This window comes from Phyllobates terribilis, unplaced genomic scaffold (assembly GCF_046119375.1).
Source record: "Phyllobates terribilis strain yellow unplaced genomic scaffold, ASM4611937v1 Scaffold_11__3_contigs__length_659146591, whole genome shotgun sequence".
Taxonomy (NCBI): domain Eukaryota; kingdom Metazoa; phylum Chordata; class Amphibia; order Anura; family Dendrobatidae; genus Phyllobates; species Phyllobates terribilis.
Window position 1 is genome coordinate 322,754,121 of NW_027362771.1, and position 26,242 is coordinate 322,780,362.

General features: G+C 47.1%; 1 protein-coding gene across 1 annotated transcript in view; it reads left to right on the plus strand.

The window, feature by feature from the left end:
- The window catches only part of LOC141167263 (protein tyrosine phosphatase domain-containing protein 1-like), a 63,288-nt gene that overhangs the window by 1,871 nt on the left and 35,175 nt on the right, over positions 1-26,242 (plus strand). The window contains exon 2 of the mRNA XM_073654697.1: positions 15,241-15,321. Coding sequence (XP_073510798.1) covers positions 15,241-15,321 — 81 coding nt within the window. The remainder of the gene's footprint in view (positions 1-15,240; positions 15,322-26,242) is intronic.

The window sequence follows — 26,242 nt, forward strand, 5'->3', positions numbered from 1 at the left end:
ACGGGTGGCGTAGTCGACAAAAAGAACTTAGTAACATCAGTAAGGACTGCCACATACAACTGAGTTTGACACCCTGGGCACGGACCGGGTCACAGCCACTCGGAAGACTACAACTCCCATCTGATCCGGCTCCGGATATTCCCCCTAAAGAATATGGCCCAGGGGGCGCGTCAACTTTGGCGTAGTCGGCAGGATTACGTGCCCACAACAACCGGGTACTGCGTGCCTGAAGAAAAGAATGAGTTTACCTCAAAAAGAAGTCTCCTGCCGGTTCCGGAGGGTCCCCGCCATCGGACCCCATCACAGGTCGATTCCTGCCGGTTGTCCGCCATTAACAGCTTTTTCCCGCCATCTGCAGAGTTTCCCGCCACTGGGAAGCGATTCCCGCCATTTCCAAAGGTTTCCCGCCTTGGAAGAGCGGACGCCATTATGGGCGTGCCAGAGGGTGGCAAGAGGCCACCTCCCATCGTGGGCCAGGACCGAAAATGGCGCCAAAAGTGGAAACCGCCCCCACCAACAGAGACTGTGATGCTAGAGGTGTCTGTCAGCGTGAAAGAACCACCCCTGGAGCTGACAGTCACCCAGTGGCCCCGGGACCGCCCTCGAAGTGGGAGGAGACGAGAGAAAAGAACGAAGATGGGTGCCGCCTGGAGCAGTCTGGAGCGAGCGCACCCGGAGGCAGGAAGCCTGGAGAAGAGTAGCAGAGAAGCTCACCCGGAGATGGCGAGAGAGCAGAGCAGCACCGGCCCGCTGGCCAGGAGCCTGCTGGAAGAAGAGCAGAGCAGCACCGACCCGTTGGTCAGGAGCCTGCTAGAAACCACGACCCCACTAGGCCTAGTGGAGGTCCTTGCACAGCTCCCCCAAGACCGGGAGTGTGCACAGACTGCCCTGGAGGGCCTCGCACGGAGGATGGCCCGGGTACAGCGAGAGACATTGGCGGAGTGGAGCCGAGAGATGGCCCAGCAAACCAAGACCCGGAGCACGCCAGCCAAGATGAGGAGACAGACCGCCTCTGAGGATGGCGCGGGAGGACCCAAGGCCGGAGACGGCGCCGAGAAGGGAGCCGAACGCATGGAGGCAGGTAAAGGGGATGTCTATACCCCAAATCAGGACACCGCTTGCCTGCCCCAGCTCCCCGTCGCAGAGCCCGAAAGTCCCCCTGCTGTGCCCGAAAACGCCATGTCACCGACGCAGACTAGGCCCCAACCGGAAGCCGCCGCCGCGACCCCTGTGACGTCACACGCACCGACCCCGAGCGTGACCAAGCAGGAAGTACCACCAGCCTGGTCGCAAGGCCTAGTACCCCCGGGCGTCGCATCACCAACAGCGCCCCCTACCTCCGCGGAGCCTCCGGCCTGGCCGCAAGGCCAGGTAGCCAAGGGCGCCGCCGTCCTAACGGTGCCCTTCACCTTCCAGGTGCCCCAGGCCTGGCCGCAAGGTCTGGGCAACCCGGGCGCCACCACCACCGCGCCCGCACCCGTAAAACCAAGGGTGCCGCGTCTGGGAGAGGACTTGTTTGCCCAGCACACGTGGCCGGACGGGCAGCCTTTCATCTGGCCCCAGGAATATTATGGACTGGAGCGCCAGAGGAGGGTTGGGGCCATGTGTGCACCCCTGATTCCGGCTCCGAAGCCCGTGATAAGGATCTCGCCCCCGCTTGAAGAGGCCCAATTTGAGTGGGACCCCACCGGAGAAGACCTAATGGGGTTCACTCAGGAAACCAGGGCAGCTGCAGCGGAGCGTGCTGAGTGTTGCCGACAGCAGCTCGAGGAGTTTGCGAGGGAGCGAAGAGAGAGGCGGGTCCGGGAACAACAGGCCCAAATAAGGAGCGCCGAGCAGAAGAGCCGAACCAGGAGGGACCCCCGTGCAGCGCACAGTCCCCGCACCACCGGGACTGTAATAAAGTTTAACCTGCAGCATGGGTGGGGCTTCATCAGAGACAACAACACCCCCGGCGACGTCTTTGTCACGCGCAGAGACGTGGAGTCCCATCTGCCGGAGGGGCACAGAGGTCGTGACCTTTACATCGGGGACGAGGTCACCTTTACCCGGCACAAGTGTGCCAAAGGACCTTACGCCCTCCATGTGCATCGCCTGACAGAGGAGGAGCTGCGATGTGAGGAGGAAGAGCAAGAGGATCCGGACGGGTCTGAAGCTGAGATCCCCAAAGAAGGAGCAGGAGGAAGACGTTGTTGGGTACAGCGGAGCAGGTGCTGTAAATAGTTACCCGATCGGGGTATAAAGAAACTGTTACTGCAAATATAGTCCCCGTTGGGACCAGCTGAGTGAACTGTTTACCCGTTTACCCTTAATCCCACAGGCTGAGGACTGTGAGCAGCCATTCCCTTTCCCTCCTTAACTGGCCGAGGACTGAGAGCGGCCATACCCTTGTACATAGTTGCGCTTCCTAAAGCGCCCCTACCGGTTTTATAGGAAAACCAGTTTTCCAGAAAGACTGTCGCACTTTACCCGGTCACACGTTGCACAGTGACCGGAGGAGGAGCCAGAGGCGACGAGAAAGTTTTATATATATAATGTTTTATATATTTTATATGTTTATGAAAAATTTTTTATGTTTTTGGTGTTATGTCTTACAGCCCGAGGACGTGCTGTGATTTACCAGGGGGGAATGTAGCACCCTGAGGATTCGGCTGCTACAGGGGTATTGCACCTCAACCCAGAGGTGTGATATTCCACTCCCGGGTAAGGATGGAGTGTGGAACTGAGCTCGGTAGGCTGCATGCACTACACACATCCCATTTCCGGGGAACAGGCCGACGGTACTCCCACTTAGAAATGTGCAGGTACGACCGAGTCTGTTCCTGGCTGGAGTGGGAGGGGGGTGGTACATCCCAAGTAGTGTAGGGGCAGATAGGGGGAGCAGCCTGGGTAAAGATAGGAGCTCATTGGGTGCTGGTCACCTGAGCTCACACATAGAGGGTGTATATAAGGTGGGCACCAACTAAGAACAGGGTCAGTCAGCCACAGTCAGTCAGGCTGTGAGTCTTTGCAGAGAGAAGTCAGAGGAGCAGAGCAGCCCCAGAGAGAGAGAGAGGAGAAGAGAGAGAGAGACCCAGAGGGGGAAACTGAAGAAAAGGACTCCAAGAACCCAACTTAAATCCCCGGGTGAAGAGTCGGCACAGGGTACCGGAACCCAAGCTGGTGGGGGCAAAAACACTCCCCAGCCAGAGACCGGAGACCGTGGGCAGCGTTTGTCACGGTCACCCACCACATCCACCACGAAGGCATACCACGAGGAGGGTCAGGGAACCCAAGGCCAAGGGTCTCCCAACAGAAGGCCCGAGGGAGCTGGACCTGGGTGGATCAATAGTGGGGACGGCCAGAGAAAGGACAGAAGGAGAGCTCAGGGTCACGCTCCGGACTTGCTTGGGGGTTGGCTGGATCCAGGACCTGGTGGATGCAGCACGGCTCGGGAGGTCACTCGAAGCTGGAGTGACCGGAACATCAGCAGTGAGTAAATACCCTTAACTGCATAACCCGACTCTGTCTTCCTTTAACACCTATGCTGCACCACCACAACCCCCATCCTCTGCACCTGACCCCCTGAGGCTATACCCCACCCGTTGGGGGTTATACCATCAAAAGCTGCACCTACACCATCAGCCTCAGCGGACCCTGCTGCAGCGGCGGCCATAGTGACCGCAATACAACGGGTGGCGTAGTCGACAAAAAGAACTTAGTAACATCAGTAAGGACTGCCACATACAACTGAGTTTGACACCCTGGGCACGGACCGGGTCACAGCCACTCGGAAGACTACAACTCCCATCTGATCCGGCTCCGGATATTCCCCCTAAAGAATATGGCCCAGGGGGCGCGTCATATGTCACACAAAATAGTTAATAAATAACATTTCCCACATGTCTACTTTACATCAGCACAATTTTGGAACAACATTTTTTTTTGTTAGGGAGCTATAAGGGTTAAAAGTTGACCAGCGATTTCTCATTTTTCCAACAAAATTTACAAATCCATTTTTTTTAGGGACCACATCACATTTGAAGTCACTTTGAGGTGTCTATATGACAGAAAATACCCAAAATTGACACCATTCTAAAAACTGCACCCCTCAAGGAACTCAAAACCACATTCAAGAGGTTTATTAACACTTCAGGTGCTTCACAGGAACTGAAGCAATGAGGAAGAAAAAAATTAACATTTAACTTTTTTTCACAAAAATACTAAATTTAGACCAATTTTTTTTATTTTCACAAGGGTAACAGATAAAAATGGACCCCAAAATGTATTGTGCAATTTCTCCTGAACATGCCGATACCAAATATGTGGCGGAAAACTACTGTTTGGGTGCATGGCAGGGTTCGAAAGTGAAGGAGCGCCGTTTGACTTTTCAAATTCAAAATTTGCTGGAATTAGCAGATGCCATGTTGCGTTTGGAGAGCCCCTGATGTCCCTAAACAGCAGAAACCCCCCACAAGTAACACCATTTTGGAAACTAGCCCCTCAATGAACTTATCTAGATGTGTGACAAGCACTTTGAACCCCCAGGTGCTTCACAGAAGTTTATAACATAGAGACGTGAAAAAGAAAATCACAAAAATTTCTTTTTAGCCCCAAATTTTTTATTTTCACAAGGGTAACAGGAGAAAATTGACCTCTCATTTTGTTCTGCAATTTCTCCTGAGCACGGCAATACCCTACATGTAATTTGCAACTACTTTTGAGGTACAGTGCAAAGGTCAGAAAAGAAGGAGAACTATATTATAGTACAAATTTTACTGTTATGGTTTGAGGGTGCCATGACCCACTGGGAGAGCCCCTGAGGTGCCGTAACAGCAGATTCCCCCATAAATGACCCCATTTTACAAACTACACCTCTCAATAAACTCATCTAGGGGTGCAGTGATCATACTGACACCAAGGTTGTGTCACAGAATTTTATTCCATTGGACAGTGAGGAAAAAATAATTAAATTTTTACTGCAAAAATTTTGTTTTAGCCCCAGATTTGACATTTTCACACTTGATAATTTATAAAAATGCACCAAAATTTGTCCCATAATTTCTGATGAATGTGGCAATACCTCATATGTGGCTGTACAGTACTGCTTGGCCACACGGCGACACTCAGGAGGAGTGCTATTTGCCTTCTGGAGCGCAGATTTTCCTAGAATAGTTTGCATACCCCATATACAGAGCCCCTAAATGCTAGATGAGCAGAAACCCCCCTCAAGTGACTTCATTTTGGAAATTATACCCCTGCCAAACATGTGGACACTAAATGTGGTTTAGACACACTGCGGTTCTCAGAAGGGGGGATTTTGATTTGGGAGCGCAGAATTTGCTGAATTTCTTTTGAGGGGCGAGGAGCCATTTAGCTTTTCCAGAGCCTTTGTGCTACCCATAACGTGGAAGCCCCCTATATTTGTTGTTGTTACTTGTGTGGTAAAATTGATAAGGCAGCTTTATTCTTCGGGTCAGTACATTTACAGCGATACCACATTTATGTAATTTTTTTATGTTTTTGTGCTTTTACATAATAAAACTTTTATAGAAATAATAATTATCTTTGCATCGCTTTATTCTGAGCGCTGTAACTTTTTAATTTTGCGGATGATGCAGCTGTATGGCAGCTTGATTTTTGCGGGACAAGATGACGTTTTCAGCAGTACCATTTTTATTTACATTCATCTTTTTGATCGCGTTTTATTCCACTTTTTTCCACTGGTATGAGGAAAAGTCATAGTTTCTCATGGTTTTTTTTTACGCTGTTCACTGAAAGGGTTAACTAGTGTGACACGTTTATACATGGGGTCGTTCTGGACGTGGCGATACCAAATATGTGTACTTTTTTGTTTATTTTTATTTTTTTTACCTATAAATCTGCATTTATTAGTGTAATTTTTTTTATTTATTTATTTATTTATTTTTTTAATTCTTTCCTGGTCACGATGGCAACAGTCGGGCCACCGCGATGACGTCACGGGGGCACCGACCTGAAGGAAGAGGGAACTCCCAGCCCTCTGCCTTGTCTCCTGAATGCTGCGATCGCTCTCGATCGCAATATTCAGAGGGTTAACAGCCAGGGGCGACACTGACACCGTTCCTGGCTGTTTAGTGCCGGAGCTCAGCCACTGGCAGCGCTGAGCTCCAGTACTGATTGGGCAGCAGACACTGAAATTTCAGCGTCTCCTGCTCCATCATGCTGTGATCGGTCAGTCAGTTATCCTTAAGCCACTTTGTTACCATTTTGCCAGTATGATTCGGGTCATTGTCTATTTGGAAGACCCATTTCCGCCCAAGCTTTAACTTCCTAGCTGATGTCTTGAGATGTTGCTTCAGTATTGCGACATAATCATCTTTTCTCATGATGCCATCTATTTTGTGAAGTGCGCCAGTCCCTCCTGCAGCAAAACAACGCCACAACATGATGCAGCCACCCCCTTGCTTCACAGTTGGGATTGTGTTCTTAGGCTTCCAAGCTTCTCTCTTTTTCCTCCAAACGTAACGATGGTCATTGTTCCCAAAAAGTTCAATTTTAGTTTCATCAGACCACAGGACATGTCTCCAAAAATTAAGGTCTTTGTTCCTGTGTGCATTTGCAAACATTAATCTGTCTTTTTTATGTTTCTTTTGGAGTAATGGCTTCTTCCTGGCAGAGTGGCCTTTCAGCCCATGTTGATACAGTATTTGTTTCACTGTGGTTATTGACACAATCTTACCAGCTTCCGCCATTATCTTCATAAGTTCTTTTGCTTTTGTCCATGGGTTGGTATGCACATGTCGGACCAAAGCACGTTCATCTCTGGGACACAAAAAGGCATAGTAATCTTAGTGTATGTAAACTTTTGACTTTGCAGTAAGTAATAAAAATGCCTTAAAACATTCTATTTCTCTCATTTTCCTGGCATTTGGGAAATATTAAATATTATGGTAATCCTAATTGACCTAAAATGGGAAAGGTTTATTCTGATTTCATGTCAGATATTGAGAAAAACATGCATATGTGTCCTTTTATATAGTGTATGTAAACTTCTAGTTTCAACTGTATATATAAATAAGCAAAGCAATAATAAAAAAAAGTTCTCTGCCTGTAATTAAATACCAGCTACTGTCTTATGTTGTCCCTGGTGACGCTCCAGTCCTGCTCCACTATCTGTAACTGCAGCTTCTGACTGATGTCACAGCTAATGGTCACTAACTCTCAATGTAAGTCTATGAAAGTCTTGTTTTGGCCTCAGTCTGGCTCTCATAGACTTACATTGAGAAGTGATTTCCAGTCCACTCAGCAAATGCTGGATCAATCCAACTAGTAGCAGCTAACAGAAGATGACCGGAGCAGTGCTGAGAACAGCGGAAGACTGCATCTAGCAAGTATTTTACTGCTGGCATGGGAAAAACATTAGTGATATCACTCTGGCGGTGAAATAAAAAAAACATTAGAGTGGTGCTTTAAGAAAAGAGTTCTAAACATTCACTGCTGTCCTTTATTAGACAATTGTTGAAACTTATTCACTCAAACAATGTTCATGTTGGATTGCTGTTCTAGTGTAAATGGAACAGCGCTCGGACTGAATGCTAACTTTTTAAAGTAAGTGGGCCACTTCCATTGGACAATGAGCCAACTGCTGTAGACTGTGTACCGGGGTGGGCTCCGCAGGATATAGCGAAGCCGTGAACAAAGAAAGCATCCAATACCAAACTTGCCAAGTGAACTTTTACTGACGAATTTATATCGATGACTTTTCCAAAAAATGAACCAAGTTAACTCACACACCCAGCCAAGACTGACCAGGACCACTGTGCTGCACAACTCCGTAGGCCCGGAAGTAGTAACTACGATACTATAATTTACCTAATCAGGCACATGCCTAGAATGATCGCCACACGTTTGCCTACAATTCTGGAACAATCAAATGTCCGGGATAGTCTATTGGTGCTGCAGCACAGCAGCTCATAAACTTAATGAAATGACTCTAGACTCACTTCTCCCCACCACGTGGGTAAATAGCACTCTTCAACCAGAGCAGGCACGCATGGTGAAGTGGGATCCTCCTAAGTAGAATCCAGTTATCGATTTAGTTCTACACTGAACCGTGCTGGACACTGATGCTATCAGGTGCCTACTCCTGCCTGTCTGAGTTTGACGCCGAACTAACTATGTGTGCGTGCATGCTCCCACCCTGATCCCTGTAGTGGACCTGAGCTCAGGACTTACTGACCTCGGTCTGGTCGCTGTAAGCCTGCAGAGTTGCGTCCACCTGGCTGAACACTGTGTGAGCAGTATATGACGAATCTCCAACCAGTGTGTGGTACCACTGCTGGCTTGCTGAAGGGCCCTCCATCTTCTTTGCTGATACCGGCTCCCCGGGAATTTGGTTACGCTCCCGTCGAAGTCATTACTGCAAACTTCTCCCCTGCCGGTGGATCTGGAATGGGGCGATATCATTTGTTATCTGGAGCTGTCTTAGTCTCCATAGGACACACGGCTCTGTGGATGATGCTGGATGGAGATGCAACACGTCATCCCTCTTCTAGCTTTCACCTTCTTCACCTTAAAATTGCCGCGATCCGCAGCTTCCTGGGATGCACTTCCTCCTAGTTGCTTGCACCGACCCCCCTGCTCCGTCTGGTGCTGTCTATGGTGAAGTCCAAACCAGCAGAACAGAGTCCATTTAACATGCTACAAGTCTCTGCCAACAGAGGAGCTGATTTTATATCACCTCACTGAACTGAGTATCTAAATATATGTCATGTACACAAGTTCCAACAAGAGTATATAGAGATGTGACGGGAAATAGTGGCCCCCTTTGGCCGATGGTTAATACTACGGGCACCTAGTGTCTCAATGTCCATGCAACGCACTGCCATATACATTGGTATTGAAACAGAACAGCAGCTGTAAAAAGAATGTTAGCGTCATGCAAATGGCTAATGGTGGGTGACAGACAGTGGCATATTCCCCCTCACTTCACACTGTGTGCACTACTTTGGTTCAGTTCTTCCTATTTCAAAGTCAATGAATCTATGAAAACCCATTAATCTCTGACACAAAACTGATTCAACTTGGAAACTTGGATGAAAAATTGTTAATTTTTACTCGTGAAACAAAGACAAGGTTATATTTTATGGATTAATACAGTCAGCATGATGCTAAAAAGTCATTTTCCAGTTGAGCCATGAAAAAGTTGGCATACTGGGGTGCCATTTTGCTGCCCATAGCAGTTCCTGTGCATTGTCGTCAAAGATCACAGCCAGAGGATTAGCGCTGAACCCACCATCTGTTACCTTTTTGCCACAAACAGCTCTCTGCTGCCCCTATCGTCAGGACAATTACACAATTGACTGACAATTGACAGAGGAGGCCGCAGGCTGTTTCCACTAATAGGCCGGTTATTGGGAAACTAACAGTGAGCGTATGGTATATACACCTCCGATTCCGATGCATGGAATATATGTATATACTCCCGATACAGTCACTGCCAGCTCCGTAATAACAAAAGTAACTACTCACTGCCACTAATTGTCAAAGATCACAACTGGGGGGGTCACGCTGCACAACCCCGCTGTTATCTTTTTATCACGAACAGCCCTCTGCTGGCCCCTATAGTCCGGACAATTACTCAATTGCCCAACGATTGCCCGCCGTTTAAAAGAGGAGGCTGCTGCTGTTACCACTATTAGGCAGGTTATTGAAGAACTAACAGCGTATAGTATATACACAACCGATTCCAATGTATGGAATATATATATATATATATATATACACCTCGGTACGGTCACTGCCTGCTCCACAATAACCCAAGAAAGATTATTAGCTGCCACCACCAATCGTTTCACAGGCTGATTGGACACCCGGTTTGCTGCTATGGGCAGCAAAATGGCACCCCAGCATGCCAACCTTTTTATGGCTAAATTGGAAAATTACATTTTAGCATCCTGCTCCTTCAAAGCATTGGCCTATTTCGGTTACATCAATGACATCTTAATAATCTGGATTGAGCCTGAACAAGAACTTCTAAAATTCCATTACAAATTCAATACATTTCATTCCACCATAAATTTGACATTGGACCACTCAAAAACGGAAATCAATATTCTTGATACCACCATAAAAGTTCTAAATGGTTCAATCCAGTCATCGGTGTATTGGAAACCACATATCTCAGATGGGACATCTTCCACCCTAAACACATTAAAAAGTCCATTGTCTACAGCCAGACCCTTCGATATAGTCGTATTTGTTCCAGCCCAACAGACAGGGATGTATACTTAGCCCATCTTAAAAAAACATTTTTAAATCAGGGCTACCACCCCACCTCTATTGATGATCAGATCATTAGAGCACCAAGGATTCCTAGAAGTGAATTACTTCAGTACGGAGAAAAAGAGGAAAATAATCGTGTACCTCTGGTGGTGACCTACAACCCACAGCTTGAGGTACTGAGAAAAACTGTTAAAAAACTTCACCATTTCCTATACAAGGATGACTGACTTAAAACAATATTCCCTCCCTTGCTATGCTACAGGCAACCACCTAATTTAAGAAACATCATGATTCGAAGTTCAATGCCCTCCGAAAGCTGCAAAACCTGCACTTATTTAGAGACCAAAGACAGGATACAGATCCCCAACACACAACAAGACTATAATATTCCCGGGACAATCACATGTTCCTCTTCCAATGTGGTGTACTTAACGGGAATCTGTCACCCCCCTGGGATTTATCAGACCTCTAATATGGGCATACATGTGATAGAAATGTGAATCTATACATACCTGTATGGCCCATATTAGAGATCTTGTTGGTGTGAAATGTGTTTTTATTCAGTGCATTTTCTCACTCATGCTGGCTGGGGGACGGGAAGAAATCCCCGCCTACTTTGCTAATTTCAATGTCCCCCCTCCCCTGCACGTCACAGTGCCCGGTGATGTGCAGTCTGGGCTTCCGGATCCCGCGCATGCACAAATCACCTATACCGCAAGGCACACTTTCGTTTTCTCCTGGCTATATTTTTTACGGCCGGCAAGAATGAGAGAATGCACTGAATAAAAACACATTTCACACCAACAAGACCTCTAATATGAGCCATACAGGTATGTATAGATTTACATTTCTATCACCTGTATGCCCATATTAGAGGTCTGATAAGTGCCAGTGGGTGACAGATTCCCTTTAATTCTGTGCACTATATGTCCTATTGGGGGTCTCGATGTTGGAGAAACAGGATTGAAACTGAGAACAAGGATGAGGTCTCATTGCCACACGATTACTGACAAAACAAAACATTTACCAGTGGCCAAACATTTCTGTGGTCCAGGACACAACATAAACAATGTGAAAGTTGTCATATTAAAAGGAAACTTGAAATCATAAAAATGACAAAGGTTCTGGGAATACAAACTTATTAGAGTCTTTGATTCCCTCCACAGGGGACTAAATCTGTCAGGAGGATTTATTACTCACTAGTACTACAAAATCTGAGGAATCTGCTCCAGAGACAGTGAGGGTACCAAGTCTCTGATCTTACATGGATATTGGGACTATAAAACTTTCACCCCATTAATCTAATCTAATTAAGGATTCACTCTCCAAGCTCAGTCTGTTTGTTTATTTAAATGTCCATATATTATGCCAAGCCTCTGCTCTTTTTGTGTATATATTAGTGTTTCTTCAGACACTTTGTTATACCGTGCCTGATAAAGAGACCCAAGAAGTTTCGAAAGCTTGCTTTGCAACATCATGTATTTTATTTTTGTTAGCCATTAAAAGGACTCATAACTACAAGATTATTATTTTGTTTTTCCCACTGAGAACAGCTGGAAAGAAAGTCCACCCACTGTAATTTATATGAACACAGACAGGTGAGGAAAAGGTAGGGTTTACATACACCCTCATCCTGGACCCTCTGCATGCTCCTGCCTCCTTTAGCTATGCTCCTCTGTTTAAAGGAAACCTCTCACCCTGAAAATGCAGTATAATCTGCAGGCATCATGTTATAAAGCATGGGGAGCTCTCAGCAGATTGATGTATAGTGTTGTGAGAAAAGACTAGGTATAACCTGTATTTTCATCATTTAATCCTCTGCGCTTTCTGGCCTTTTTGATCCAGTGGGCGGGGCTATCAATAACTGACAGCTGTCTTTATGTAAGTGTGCATATAAAAATAACTGTCAGTCACTGATAGGACCGCCCACTGGACCGGAAATCCCAGAAAGAGCAGAGGTATAAATGAATAAATCACAGGTTATACTGAATCTTTTCTCACAAAATCACATTTGATTCTGCTCACCTCCTCTTTCTCTATAACATGGTGCCCGCAGATTGCATTGTATTTTCTTGGTGACAGGTTCGCTTTAAGTGAAATTACAAAACTCTTGATTGCAAGTTTGTACAAGATACAGTACAGACCAAAAGTTTGGACACACCTTCTCATTTAAAGATTTTTCTGTATTTTCATGACTATGAAAATTGTACATGAAGGCATCAAAACTATGAATTAACACATGTGGAATTATATACTTAACAAAAAAGTGTGAAACAACTGAAAATATCTCTTATATTCTAGGTTCTTCAAAGTAGCCACCTTTTGCTTTGATGACTGCTTTGCACACTCTTGGCATTCTCTTGATGAGCTTCAAGAGGTAGTCACCGGAAATGGTTTTCACTTCACAGGTGTGCCCTGTCAGGTTTAATAAGTGGGATTTCTTGCCTTATAAATGGGGTTGGAACCATCAGTTGTGTTGTGCAGAAGTCTGGTGGATACACAGCTGATAGTCCTACTGAATAGACTGTTAGAATTTGTATTATGGCAAGAAAAAAGCTGCTAAGTAAAGAAAAACCAGTGGCCATCATTACTTTAAGAAATGAAGGTCAGTCAGTTTGCCCAATTTTTCGTACTTTGAAAGTGTCCCCAAGTGCAGTTGCAAAAACCATCAAGCACTACAAAGAAACTGGCTCACATGAGGACTGCCCCAGGAAAGGAAGACCAAGAGTCACCTCTGCTTCTGAGGATAAGTTTATCCGAGTCACCAGACTCAGAAATCGCAGGTTAACAGCAGTTCAGATTAGAGACCAGGTCAATGCCACATAGAGTTCTAGCAGCAGACACATCTCTATGTAGCGTCGGCGTCCCTGCCTCCTGCTAGGCAGGGACGCCGTTCCCCTCACCTCTCCGCTCCGTGCCCGGCGTCTTCCTCCCGCTCTGCTGGCAGCGCGCGCTGCTTCCCGGTCACTGTGCTTAGGGCGCGCGCGCTCCCTCTCTCTTAAAGGGGCCGCGCGCGCCGTCCTAAGGAGTCCCCGGCCAATGGCCGGAGGACCTCACCATATATAAGGCACCTCCTCCAAAATGGAGGTGCCCGAGCAATGTTGTTGCAAAGCCTTTCAACTCAGCTTCAGCCCTCAGGTCCCGTTGCCTGATACCTGCCTGATTTCTGTCTACCTGCTTGTAATCCTGTGGTCCGACAGTCTGCCTACCAGCACCTGCCAGTCTGTCTATGGATCAGTCCGCCCACGGTCCAGGAAGTACCTGCCAGATACCTGCCTGTTACATGCCTGCCTGTCCAGAGACTCTGACCCGCTCACCTGGGAGCGCTCACCTGCTACCCGCCTGCTAGCCTACCTGGAGGCTTAGCCGTCACTTGCTGTGACCACCTGCCTGTCCAGAGACTCTCACCCACTCACCTGGGAGCGCTCACCTGCTACCCGCCTCCTAGCCTACCTGGAGGCTTAGCCGTCACTTGCTGTGACCACCTGCCTGTCCAGAGACTCTCACCCACTCACCTGGGAGCGCTCACCTGCTACCCGCCTGCTAGCCTACCTGGAGGCTTAGCCGTCACTTTCTGTGACCACCTGCCTGTCCCAAGACTCTCACCCGCTCACCTGGGAGCGCTCTCCTGCTACCTGCCTGCTAGCCTACCTGGAGGCTTAGCCGTCACTTGCTGTGACCACCTGCCTGTCCAGAGACTCTTACTCGCTCACCTGGGAGCGCTCACCTGCTACCTGCCTGCTAGCCTACCTGGAGGCTCTGCCGTCACTTGCCGTGACCCCCTGCCTGCCTAGAGACTCTTACCCTGTTGTCACTTGCCGTGACCACCCGCCTGTCAAGAGACTGTCCCTGTCACTTGCTGTGACCGCCCTGCCCTTCTACCCTGAGACTGTCCTTCTCACTTGCCGTGTCTACCTACCCGCCTTCCCTGGGAGCCACCCGCTTCCTTACAAGGACTGCCCTTTGTATAGTAGCTCAGAGGTTCCACCTCCCAGACCCGTTACACTCTACAACAACTATTAAGAGGAAACTTTGTGCCGCAGGCCTTCATGGTAAAATAGCTGCTAGGAAACCACTGCTAAGGACAGGCAACAAGCAGAAGAGACTTGTTTGGGCTAAAGAACACAAGGAATGGACATTAGACCAGTGGAAATCTGTGCTTTGGTCTGATGAGTCCAAATTTGAGATCTTTGGTTCCAACCACCGTGTCTTTGTGTGACGCAGAAAAGGTGAACGGATGGACTCTACATGCCTGGTTCCCACCGTGAAGCATGGAGGAGGAGGTGTGATGGTGTGGGGGTGCTTTACCGGTGACACTGTTGGGGATTTATTCAAAATTGAAGGCATACTGAACCAGCATGGCTACCACAACATCTTGCAGTGGCATGCTATTCCATCTGGTTTGCGTTTAGTTGGACCTTCATTTATTTTTAAACAGGACAATGACCCCAAACACACCTCCAGGCTGTGTAAGGGCTATTTGACCAAGTGGGAGAGTGATGGGGTGCTACGCCAGATGACCTGGCCTCCACAGTCACCAGACCTGAACCCATTCGAGATGGTTTGGGGTGAGCTGGACCGCAGAGTGAAGGCAAAGGGGCCAACAAGTGCTAAGCATCTCTGGGAACTCCTTCAAGATTGTTGGGAGACCATTTCCGGTGACTACCTCTTGAAGCTCATCAAGAGAATGCCAAGAGTGTGCAAAGCAGTCATCAAAGCAAAAGGTGGCTACTTTGAAGAACCTAGAACATAAGACATATTTTCAGTTGTTTCACACTTTTTTGTTAAGTATATAATTCCACATGTATTAATTCATAGTTTTGATGCCTTCAGTGTGAATGTACAATTTTCATAGTCATGAAAATACAGAAAAATCTTTAAATGAGAAGGTGTGTTCAAACTTTTGGTCTGTACTGTATATGTCACTGGATGCGGTGTGTTCAATCTATGTCTGTACATATGCACACATTTGTATCTTATTTCTTTCTGTTTTAGGATTACTGATGAGATTCTGGCAACAAGCCGTCCATCTACTCGTCTCATTCAGGATTACAAAATTACAGAGCAGTTTCACAAGTAAGAACATTATTTACAAAGAAGGGTATTGTAATAACATACAATATTTCTTCAGAAATTCAATATCTTATTCAATATCCTTTGTTTTAATCCCTTTTAAGGGTTTCACTGTAACTAATGCAGTCCAAGTTCTACTTGCTAAAAATGGCAAAACTTTAGATAGATTTATACCTCTGCACTGGATCTGCCAGTAAGCACATAAAACATAATGTAGTAATAAATGATAATCCTCCTGAATCCTGCAAATTTACCTTGGTACTGGTTGAAAATGGCTGAGGAGTTTCTAATTATTGACTGGACCCATTTTTATTGCTGGGATGATGTTGAGAAATACAAAAGAGAAAGCAAGCAAGGACGGAATTACCACCACCACCAAGATGTCATTGCTGCTACAGCACAGTTGTCCCGCCATCTGCTCATACATCTTCTTCTATTACAGAAGGGGCTTGTGTTTTACTGCCTGATGATCAAATATGATATAGGAATAATGAGACCATGTCGAGTAACACAGGTTCTGTAGAGATTAGTATTAGCCCCTTACACTCATCCTACATATGTGTACGGTGCAAGTCGGGAGTAGAGATGAGCGTTGTTCTACTCGAACTGTTCGCCAATCTCAAATTCGAGCTGTTTTGGGCGGTGTTCGAGCCGGTCGGCGAACACGAACAATTTGAGAAAAATTCGGCTGTTCGAGGTTATGTTCGATAACTGTTCGTGCACCAAAATCATAACTGGATTTTTTCTCAGTAATGATGAAAATTAATGTTAATACGCAGTTTGAGTGTACAGCGGGGCGGGGGGAGGGGCAGGGGATGGATCTCTGCAGGAACAATGAAGATCTCCATTTTTTTTTCTCTTTCCCGCATTTGCAGTGGGGAGGTGCAATCTGTCAGCCTATCAGCAGCGCACACACGGAGCGAAGTGCTTTTTTTCACACAAGCAAGGGCATGTGTGATTGGCAGTGTATGTCACATGTCCTTGCCCTATAAGACCAAGCCATTTTCCCCGTCGCCACCATTTTCTCACTGCTGCAGCTGCGTGTTAGACGGCACCGCTGTTGCTGTGTGTGCTATACCTTGTTAATTTCAAGCCAATTTTCGCACAAATATACAGATAGCTTGGGAGTAGGGAATAGTTGTGATTGCAGTCCTTTTAAGGACTAGGTTACAGCATTTCCTACGACTTTTATCAGGGAGGTCTGTGCTCTTAAATAGATAGGTTGTGGGAGTAAAGACTAATTGTAATTGGAGTCCTTTTCAGGACTAGGTTACATGAGTTCCTATCAGTTTTTGCCAGGCAGGTCTGTGCCAGTGCTGTGCAAGTTTTTTTCACAGCATTTGGCTGAATCTAGCAAAGCTAATCCTTTTTGGCCTATTGCAGAGTGTGTTAGTCAGTGGAGTAGCCTATCTGTGTTGCAAGATATAACACCTGTGTATAGAATACCAATTTTTTTACTGCACCTAGTGAAGTAAAATCTTTTGGGCATAGCATCATTCTATTAGTCCATCTATACTGACCTCCATCAGGTTGCAAACTGAATATAATTTTTTTCTGCATCTAGCTCTGAAAAAATATTTGGGCTTCTAGCAGTGTGTGGGACTTGGTCTATTAGTCCATCTATACTGACCTACATCAGGTTGCAAATTAAAAATAATTTTTTTCTGCATCTAGCTCTGAAAAAATATTTGGGCTTCTAGCGGTGTGTGGGACTTGGTCTATTAGTCCATCTATACTGACCTCCATCAGGTTGCAAATTAAAAATAATTTTTTTCTGCATCTAGCTCTGAAAAAATATTTGGGCTTCTAGCGGTGTGTGGGACTTGGTCTATTAGTCCATCTATACTGACCTCCATCAGGTTGCAAATTAAAAATAATTTTTTTCTGCATCTAGCTCTGAAAAAATATTTGGGCTTCTAGCAGTGTGTGGGACTTGGTCTATTAGTCCATCTATACTGACCTCCATCAGGTTGCAAATTAAAAATAATTTTTTTCTGCATCTAGCTCTGAAAAAATATTTGGGCTTCTAGCAGTGTGTGGGACTTGGTCTATTAGTCCATCTATACTGACCTCCATCAGGTTGCAAATTAAAAATAATTTTTTTCTGCATCTAGCTCTGAAAAAATATTTGGGCTTCTAGCGCTGTGTGGGACTTGGTCTATTAGTCCATCTATACTGACCTCCATCAGGTTGCAAATTAAAAATAATTTTTTTCTGCATCTAGCTCTGAAAAAATATTTGGGCTTCTAGCAGTGTGTGGGACTTGGTCTATTAGTCCATCTATACTGACCTACATCAGGTTGCAAATTAAAAATAATTTTTTTCTGCATCTAGCTCTGAAAAAATATTTGGGCTTCTAGCGGTGTGTGGGACTTGGTCTATTAGTCCATCTATACTGACCTCCATCAGGTTGCAAATTAAAAATAATTTTTTTCTGCATCTAGCTCTGAAAAAATATGTGGGCTTCTAGCAGTGTGTGGGACTTGGTCTATTAGTCCATCTATACTGACCTCCATCAGGTTGCAAATTAAAAATAATTTTTTTCTTCATTTATCTCTGAAAAAATATTTGGGCTTCTAGCAGCGTGTGGGACTTGTTCTATTAGTCCATCTATACTGACCTCCATCAGGTTGCAAATTAAAAATAATTTTTTTCTGCATCTAGCTCTGAAAAAATATTTGGGCTTCTAGCAGTGTGTGGGACTTGGTCTATTAGTCCATCTATACTGACCTCCATCAGGTTGCAAATTAAAAATAATTTTTTTCTGCATCTAGCTCTGAAAAAATATTTGGGCTTCTAGCAGTGTGTCGGACTTGGTCTATTAGTCCATCTATACTGACCTCCATCAGGTTGCAAATTGAATAAAAAAATTTTCTGCATCTAGCTCTGAAAAAATATTTGGGCTTCTAGCGGTGTGTGGGACTTGGTCTATTAGTCCATCTATACTGACCTCCATCAGGTTGAAAATTAAAAATAATTTTTTTCTGCATCTAACCCAGCCAATAGTTTTGGCCTAATACCACAGTTTGGCCACTCAGCTCTGCTCGGTTACCATCCATTGTTTTTTTGTGCAAACAACTCCAGAGTTGTGAATTAGTTAACCACCAAAATGAGTGGAAAAAGGCCTGCTGCTGGTGGAAAGGGGAATAGGCGTGTTGGGAAGGGGAAAAAAGGTTGTGTCCGTGGGGTAGGTGCAGAAGAAAGACCATCTTCCAGCCAAACTAAAATGTCTACTTCTTTTAGCGGACAATGTGATAAGATCCCTTTCTTACGGCCACGCCAATCGCTACAAATTCCAGATGAGGCACAAAAACAGCAGGTGCTTCAACGGATATCAAGTGCTCCTTTAAGTGGGCTCTCCTCCGCATCAACTTCAACATCACAAATACTCCAGTCCTCAAAGGTGTCACCCAAATCGCACTTGCTTCCTCACAGCTCCCAAATCTCCAGCTGCCCGTCTGAGTGTGAGGTAGAACAGATGGTTGAGTCTGCAGAGCTGTTTACTCATACTATAGCCTGGGAATCAGAGGTCGACTCCAGCGCTTCTGTGAATCCAGACGAGGAAATGATCTGCACTGATGCCCAGAATCTTTATGAGTCGGATCCAGGACCAGACGCAGAAGGTTCTGACCATAATGTAGACCCTCATTCCCAAACTGTAACTCCTGTTGGTGGAGACAATGAGGAAGACGATGATAAGACTCAAATACCTGATTGGAGCGACAACTTTAGTTTTTTGTCAGGGCAGGAACAGGTTGGCTCTGAGGACGACGGGTGTGATAACGGGTGATGATGATGAGGTCGGAGATCCCACTTACTGTCAACCCACAGTCAGCCAAGAGATGAGGTCAGCAGAGGAGGTGGAGGAAGATGCTAGTGACGACGAGGTCAGGTTGCGCCTTCCTGGACAGAGACGTAGTACTGGAAGCACGTCAACAACTGCATCCTCAAACACAACTCTGCCTCTCACCACAAGTCGTGGTGGCTCTTCAGGTCGCATGGGTGCTAAGCCTTGCATAGCCTGGGCATTTTTTCAGATCGATAAAGATGACCCAACTCGTGTTATCTGTAACATTTGTCAGCAAAAGCTAAGTAGAGGCCAAAAAATACATAGTTTGAGTACTTCATGCATGAACCGGCACATGGACATGAAGCATAAGTTGCAGTGGGAAGCTCAGTGTGCTACAATGCGGCTTAGCCGGCCGGGCCAATCACCGTCTGCCATATCTTGTGCATCCGCGGCCTCTTCATCCTCTGTGACTGGGGGGACAGCAGTCACACCTGTTTTGGGGCGCAGACCTGCCACCTCTTTACCCGCAACAGCCAGCGTGATTGGCAGGTCATCATTTTCTTTGGAGGTGGTAACACCAGCTGGTGTTGAGCGCTGTCCGACATCGATAGCACCACCTTTGGATCAAGGCAACCTAACATGTCCGCCTGCATCTTCCTCACAGACCGGCAGTTTGCCGGGGACACCCTTATCAACCCCGTCTAAGCACAATAGCCAGCCCTCGGTCCCTCAGATGTGGACAAGTAAAAGACCATTTCCTCCTAGCCATGAGAAAGCTAAGAGGTTGAATTTCACCATCTGCAAGCTCTTGGCTACAGAAATGCTGCCTTTCCGCCTGGTGGACACAGAGGATTTTCGAGACCTTATGTCCGTCGCAGTGCCCCAGTACCAGATGCCCAGTCGGCACTACTTCTCAAAGAAAGGTGTGCCTGCGCACACAACATCACCGCTTCTTTGAGAAACTCTGTGTGTGACAGGGTGCATTTCACCACAGACACTTGGACGAGTAGGCATGGACAGGGGCGTTACATGTCGCTGACTGGGCACTGGGTAACTATGGTGACAGCAGGACAAGGGGCTGCTGTCCAAGTCTTGCCGTCCCCACGAGTTGTGCGTCAATCCTCTTTATGTCAAAGTTCCTCCACTGCTTCTGCCTCCTCAACCTCCTCTCGGTCTTCCACCTGCACCCAAAGCCTGTCTGGTCATGCCACAAGCTTTCTAACTGCGCAGAAGGGATCCTGCACACCTCCTTACTATGCTGGCAGTAGGGCTCAACGTCATCAGGCGGTTTTTACATTGAAATGTCTGGGAAATGTGAGTCACACAGCTGAGGAGTTGTGGTCAGCTCTGGAGAACCAATTTCATGAATGGTTGTCTCCACTGGACCTGAAACCAGGGAAGGCCGTGTGCGACAATGCTGCAAACCTGGGTGCGGCCCTTCGCCGGGGCAATGTCACACACGTGCCTTGTATGGCTCACGTGTTGAACCTGGTTGTCCAGCAATTTTTAGCCCACTATCCCAGACTAGATGGCCTTCTGCAGAGGGCACGGTCGCTGTGTGCTCACTTCCGCCATTCGCATCCCGCAGCTCAGCGACTTACATCTCTACAGAAGTCGTTGGGCCTGCCACTTCACCGGCTAAAATGCGATGTGCCTACCCGGTGGAATTCAACTCTGCACATGTTGCAGCGACTGTGGCAGCACCGACAAGCCCTGGTGCAATACGTTCTGACGTATAGCCTGGGCCAACGAGATTCAGAGGTGGGGCAAATCACGCTGGAGGAGTGGTCTCAGATCAGGGACCTATGCACCCTTCTGCACAGTTTTGAAATGGCGACGAAGATGTTTAGTGCTGACGATGCCATTATCAGCATGACTATTCCGGTGATTTACATGCTGGAGCACATGTTAAACAGAATTCGGAGTCAGGTGGTGGCACAAGAGGAGGTGGAGGAAGTAGAGGAGGAGGAGTTGTATGCGGAAGGGCTAACATCTGCAAGGTCCAGACGGTCAGCAGCACCAAGGCGGCAGGCATGTGAGGGTGGGGGAGATGGTTTTACCAGGGCGCATGGTAGCAGCCAAACTAGTGAGGAAGGTGCAGGAGCCCAGGAAGAAGTGGAGGACGAACTGATGGAAGACTCATCAGATGAGGGAGACCTTGATCACATTTCTGTTGTGCGAGGTTGGGGGGAGAGGACAGAGGAAGGAAGCATGATTGTTACCTCGCCACCAACACAACAGGGACTTGGTGCTCCTGGATGCGCAACACACATGAGTGCCTTCTTGCTGCACTACCTGCAACATGACCCTCGAATTGTGAGAATTAGAAATAATCCTGACTACTGGGTTGCCACACTGTTAGATCCCCGGTACAAAAGTAAATTTGCAGAAATTATTCCTGCCATAGAAAGGGATGCACGCATGCAGGAGTATCAGCAGAGACTGTTGCAGAATCTTACATGTGCTTTTCCACAAAATACCAGTGGTGCACGTAGTGAATCTCACAGTTCCAACTTGCCAACCGTGGGACCGTCAAGTGTTCAGCACTCAAACCGTAACAGAACCACAGTATCTGCTGGTAACATCAATTTTGCGGAATCATTTCACCACTTTTTTAGCCCATCCTTTGCAAGGCCACAGGAGACAAGAAGTCTGACACATAGTCAACGCCTAGAGACGATGGTACAGGAGTATCTCCAAGTAAACATTGAAGCCACGACTGTGTCACTGGACCCTTGCTCTTTTTGGGCTTCCAATCTGGATAAATGGCCGGAGCTAGCCACTTACGCCTTGGAGATCTTGTCATGCCCCGCAGCCAGCGTTCTGTCTGAACGTGTGTTCAGCGCTGCTGGTGGTGTGCTGACAGATAAGCGCACGCGGCTCTCCACTGATAATGTAGACAGACTCACGTTCATAAAGATGAACAAATCATGGATCCGAAACGACTTTTCTACCCCTGTGTCATCCTGGGGAGAGTAAAAGCTTGATGATTGGTTAAAATCACCCTACCAACCGTTTTAAGCTTTCAAATTACTAATCATGTTTATCTGTATCTTGACTGGAAAATAATTTGGGCTTTGTAGCAGTGTGCAGCACTGATCCTATTAGGCCATCTATACTAAAGCTTCACCAGATTTAAAATTAAAAATAATTTTTAGCTGCATCTAGCCCGGAAAATAATTTTGGGGCTCCGAGATGCGCAAGGCACATAAGTGCCTTCTTGCTGCACTACCTGCAGCATGACCCTCATATTGTCAGAATTCGAAGTAATCATGACTACTGGGTTGCCACACTCTTAGATCCCCCAAACTTTTCGATCAACCTTTTCATTTTAATAAAGACCAAAAAAATGGTCATTTTTGAAATTATAAGCATTAGCAGGTTGTTAGAAACTGAAATCAAACAGTTTTCAACTCAAAACTTTATTCTAGGTGATGTTACATTTTCACATAGGACCCCTTGTTCGAAAGGAGCTTCTGAACTCTCTCGTCCATTGAATTTGTCAGGTTTTGGATGGTTTCTGCTTCAATTGTTTTGCATGAGGACAGAATACCCTCCCAGAGCTGTTGCTTAGATGTGAACTGCCTCCCGCCATCATAGACACTCCTTTTAATGATGCTCCAAAGGTTCTGAATGGGGTAGAGGTCAGGGGAGCATGGGGGTCACACCATAAGTTTGTCCCCTTTTATGCCCATATCAGCCAGAGATGCAGATGTTTTATGTGCAGCATGAGATGGTGCATTATCATGCAGAAAAATGATCTTGCTGTGAAATACACGGTTCTTCTTCTTGAACCATGGCAGGAAGTGCTGTTTGAGAAAATCCACATACATTATGGAGTTCATCTTTAGCGCCTTCAGGGATCCTAAAGGGGCCGACAATCTCTCTCCCCATGATTCCAGCCCAAAACATTACTCCACCTCCTCCTTGTTGGCGCTGTAGCCGTGTTTGCGTGGGGTGTCCATCAACCAGCCATCCTCCACTCCATCCATCTGGACCATCGAGCGCTGCACGGCACTCATCCGTGAACAAAACAGTTTTGAAATCAGTCTTCATGTAATGTTTGGCCCACTGGAGCCGTTTCTGCTTGTGTGAAGTGGATAGAGGAGGTCGACAGGATGGCGCATGCACAGCTGCAAACCTCTGAAGGACCCTGCATCTTGTTGTTCGGGGGACGTTGGAGGCACAAGCAGCTTCAAAAACTTGTCTGCTGCTATGACAAGGCTTTTTTGCCGCTGCTCTTTCAACCTGACGTAATTGCCTGTAGGAAAGAGTCCTCAATTTGCCCTTATCAGCACGCACACGTGTGTACTGTGAATCAGCTACATACTTCTTGATTGCCAGGACACTTCATCCTGATCATCGCACAATGTTGATTGTAGTCATGCCTTGACCTAAACACTCCACAATTTGTTGCTTCTCAGCAGCCGACACATCCTTTTTCTTTCCCATTTTGGCAGAAAATGTAGGCTGCTTAATAATGTGAGAGAGCCTTCTTAAGTAGTCTTGCCTTTCATTGGACACACCTGCCAAACTAATTAGCACAGGTGTCTGCAATTGCTTACAGTGATATAAAGAGCCCTGACACACATCACCATCAATGAGTTTAACTGACAAACAAACAAATTCTTCCCTTATCACTCCTAAACACTTTTTGTATAATAATTTGGAACGCAGTGTACATGTGCTTTTCCACAAAACACCAGTGGTTCACGTAGTGAATCTTACAGTTCTAACTTGCCAACCGTGGTCTGTATGGAGTTGTTCAATAAAGGGCCCAAAATTAAGATAACATAGATGGGAGAGGTCTCTATGAATAGGAATTCCTAAGTATTTGATACCCTGTGAGGGCCAGGCAAAGGGAAAGTTGGACTGGATGGAATCCTATATGGATTTGGGGAGGGAGACATCGAGGGCCTCAGACTTTGCTGCATTGATTTTAAAATTTTACCATGTAACAAAGTGATCTATTTCAGCCATAACAGCATGGATGGATATATGTGATTGAGTGATATATACTAGGACATCATCAGCAAATAGAGAGCACTTGTACTCGGTGCCTCCCACCTCAATCCACCTAATATTGGGGTTATGGCAAATTGATGAGAGCAGGTGCTCCGTCACTAGGATGTATAAGAGAGGGGACAGAGGACATCACTGCCTTGTCCCATTGGTGATTGTGAAAGGTGATGAAAATGTTCTGACGCACCCCCTGGGCCTTGGGACACCCGGAGCCGGACCCTTTTTGGTGGATGCTGGTGGTTGTAGTCTTCGTGGCGGCGACCCAGTTCCGTGGCTCAGGGCGGTCAAACCAGTGGCGGAACTATTTATGTGGTTTTCATGTTTAAATGTCTGACTACGCCACCCGTGGATTGCGGTCAGAGTGAACCGCCGCTACAGGGCAGACCACTGAGGCTGGTGTTGTGGGTGCAGCAGAGCGTAGCATAACTCCCCACGGGAGGAGTATAGCCTCAGGGCAGTGTATGCGGAGGATGGGGGTGATGGTGCAGGGCAGCAGCAGTAACGACACGGAGTCAGTGATGCAGTTCAGGGCCTTTACTCACAGTTCTTATTATCCAGACCACGTCTGCAGGTAACGGCTGCCCACGTCGTACTGTGCTCACCAGGTGAGGGGCTCAGACAACTCCCAGATAACTTTGGAGCACTTCACAGGACCCCCTTTGTGTGTCCTTTGTCTGGCCTTTCTTACCAACACTTCTGTCCGGCTGCCTCGGGCCTCCTCTTGGTAAACTTGGCGCCAGTTTCCCTGACCCTATGTGGTGCTTTCCTAGCGGGTGTAGCGAGGGGCTGCGCCACATAAAATGTCAGAGCCTCCGGTTTCTAGCTGAGGGTCGTTTCCTGCCTCCACTAGTTCGGGGACCGGTCTCCCCCTTTGGCCTGACCCCTCCACGCAGGTGGATTCGGGCGTGCGGTGGCGACTCGCCCGTCCGCACCCCTGGGATCCCTTCATTCCTCGTTCCTGGAGCCTTCTCCGCTCCTCTTCCTTCCTTCTCCCTCTTCCAGGCCTGAGCCTCTGTTACTAGGCCCGCCTCCGGAGCAGAGCTCATGCAGAGCCCCTGCTCCCTGCCACTTCTGCTCAGACTTCTCTGCACTGAACTAAGATGGTGCCCACCTTTTATACTCCCTTCTCAATGCACCCAGGAACTGCTTCCTCCCTGCTCCTGCACTACAGGGTTCCCCTTCCTCAGTGTTCCCTCCCCCCACTCCAGCCAGGGACAGGGACTGTCGTGCCCATCTCAGGGGCATATTGGTCGCCCTGCCCCACGGCAATGTGGTGTAATGCATGCAGGTGTCGGGTCCTGATCCACACTCCATCCTTACCTGAGAGTGAGATATCACACCTCTGGGTGAGGTGCAATACGTCTTTAGCAACCGAGCCCTCAGGGTGCTACAGTTCCATTTATCTTCAGCCTAGGTGACGTATTGCGATACAGGGCCGTGATTTTGGCTATAAAAGGGTCCCCTAGACCCCTACCCCAAGCTTTTTAAGAGAATCATATATGGCGTGCCAGGAGACTCTATGGAATGCTTTCTCAGCATCCAACGAGAGTATCTAATTACAAATTTTTAACTGCATCTAGCCCAGGAAATACTTTGTGCCTAGTAGCAGTGTCTGCTAGTAAGCGGATTATCCCGGCTGTTAAGCAAGCTGCACCACCTGTAGTTTAGACACTTAATTTTTTCAAAGGAAATGCTTCGGGACCATGGGATACTTAGTGAAGAGCATCAGGAGGCACCCCAAGGCATAGGGGCTGGGACTGGCAGTAGGATGCCTTGCGGTGGACAGCCGAGCTCGATCCTTATAAAAGCTTTTTAACTGCAGCAGCTTTAGTGGACGCTACTGGAGCTGGAATTACCGCGGCTGCTGGCATGAGACTTGCCCTCCAATAGATCCTTGTAAATGGATTTAAAGTGTATTCATTCAAATTAGAGAGACAATTTAAATTAAAAAGCTTAGAGCTGCCTCCACCACAGGGGGGCTCGCTCGACCCACCAGCGGACAGGCACCAGTATTGGGAGAGGGGGGCTGGCCGTCAGGGTTCACCGCGGCTCTGGCACAAACCCGGCGACACGGAGGTGGCACGGGCAGGAGCGGACTGGCCGTGTCGGCTT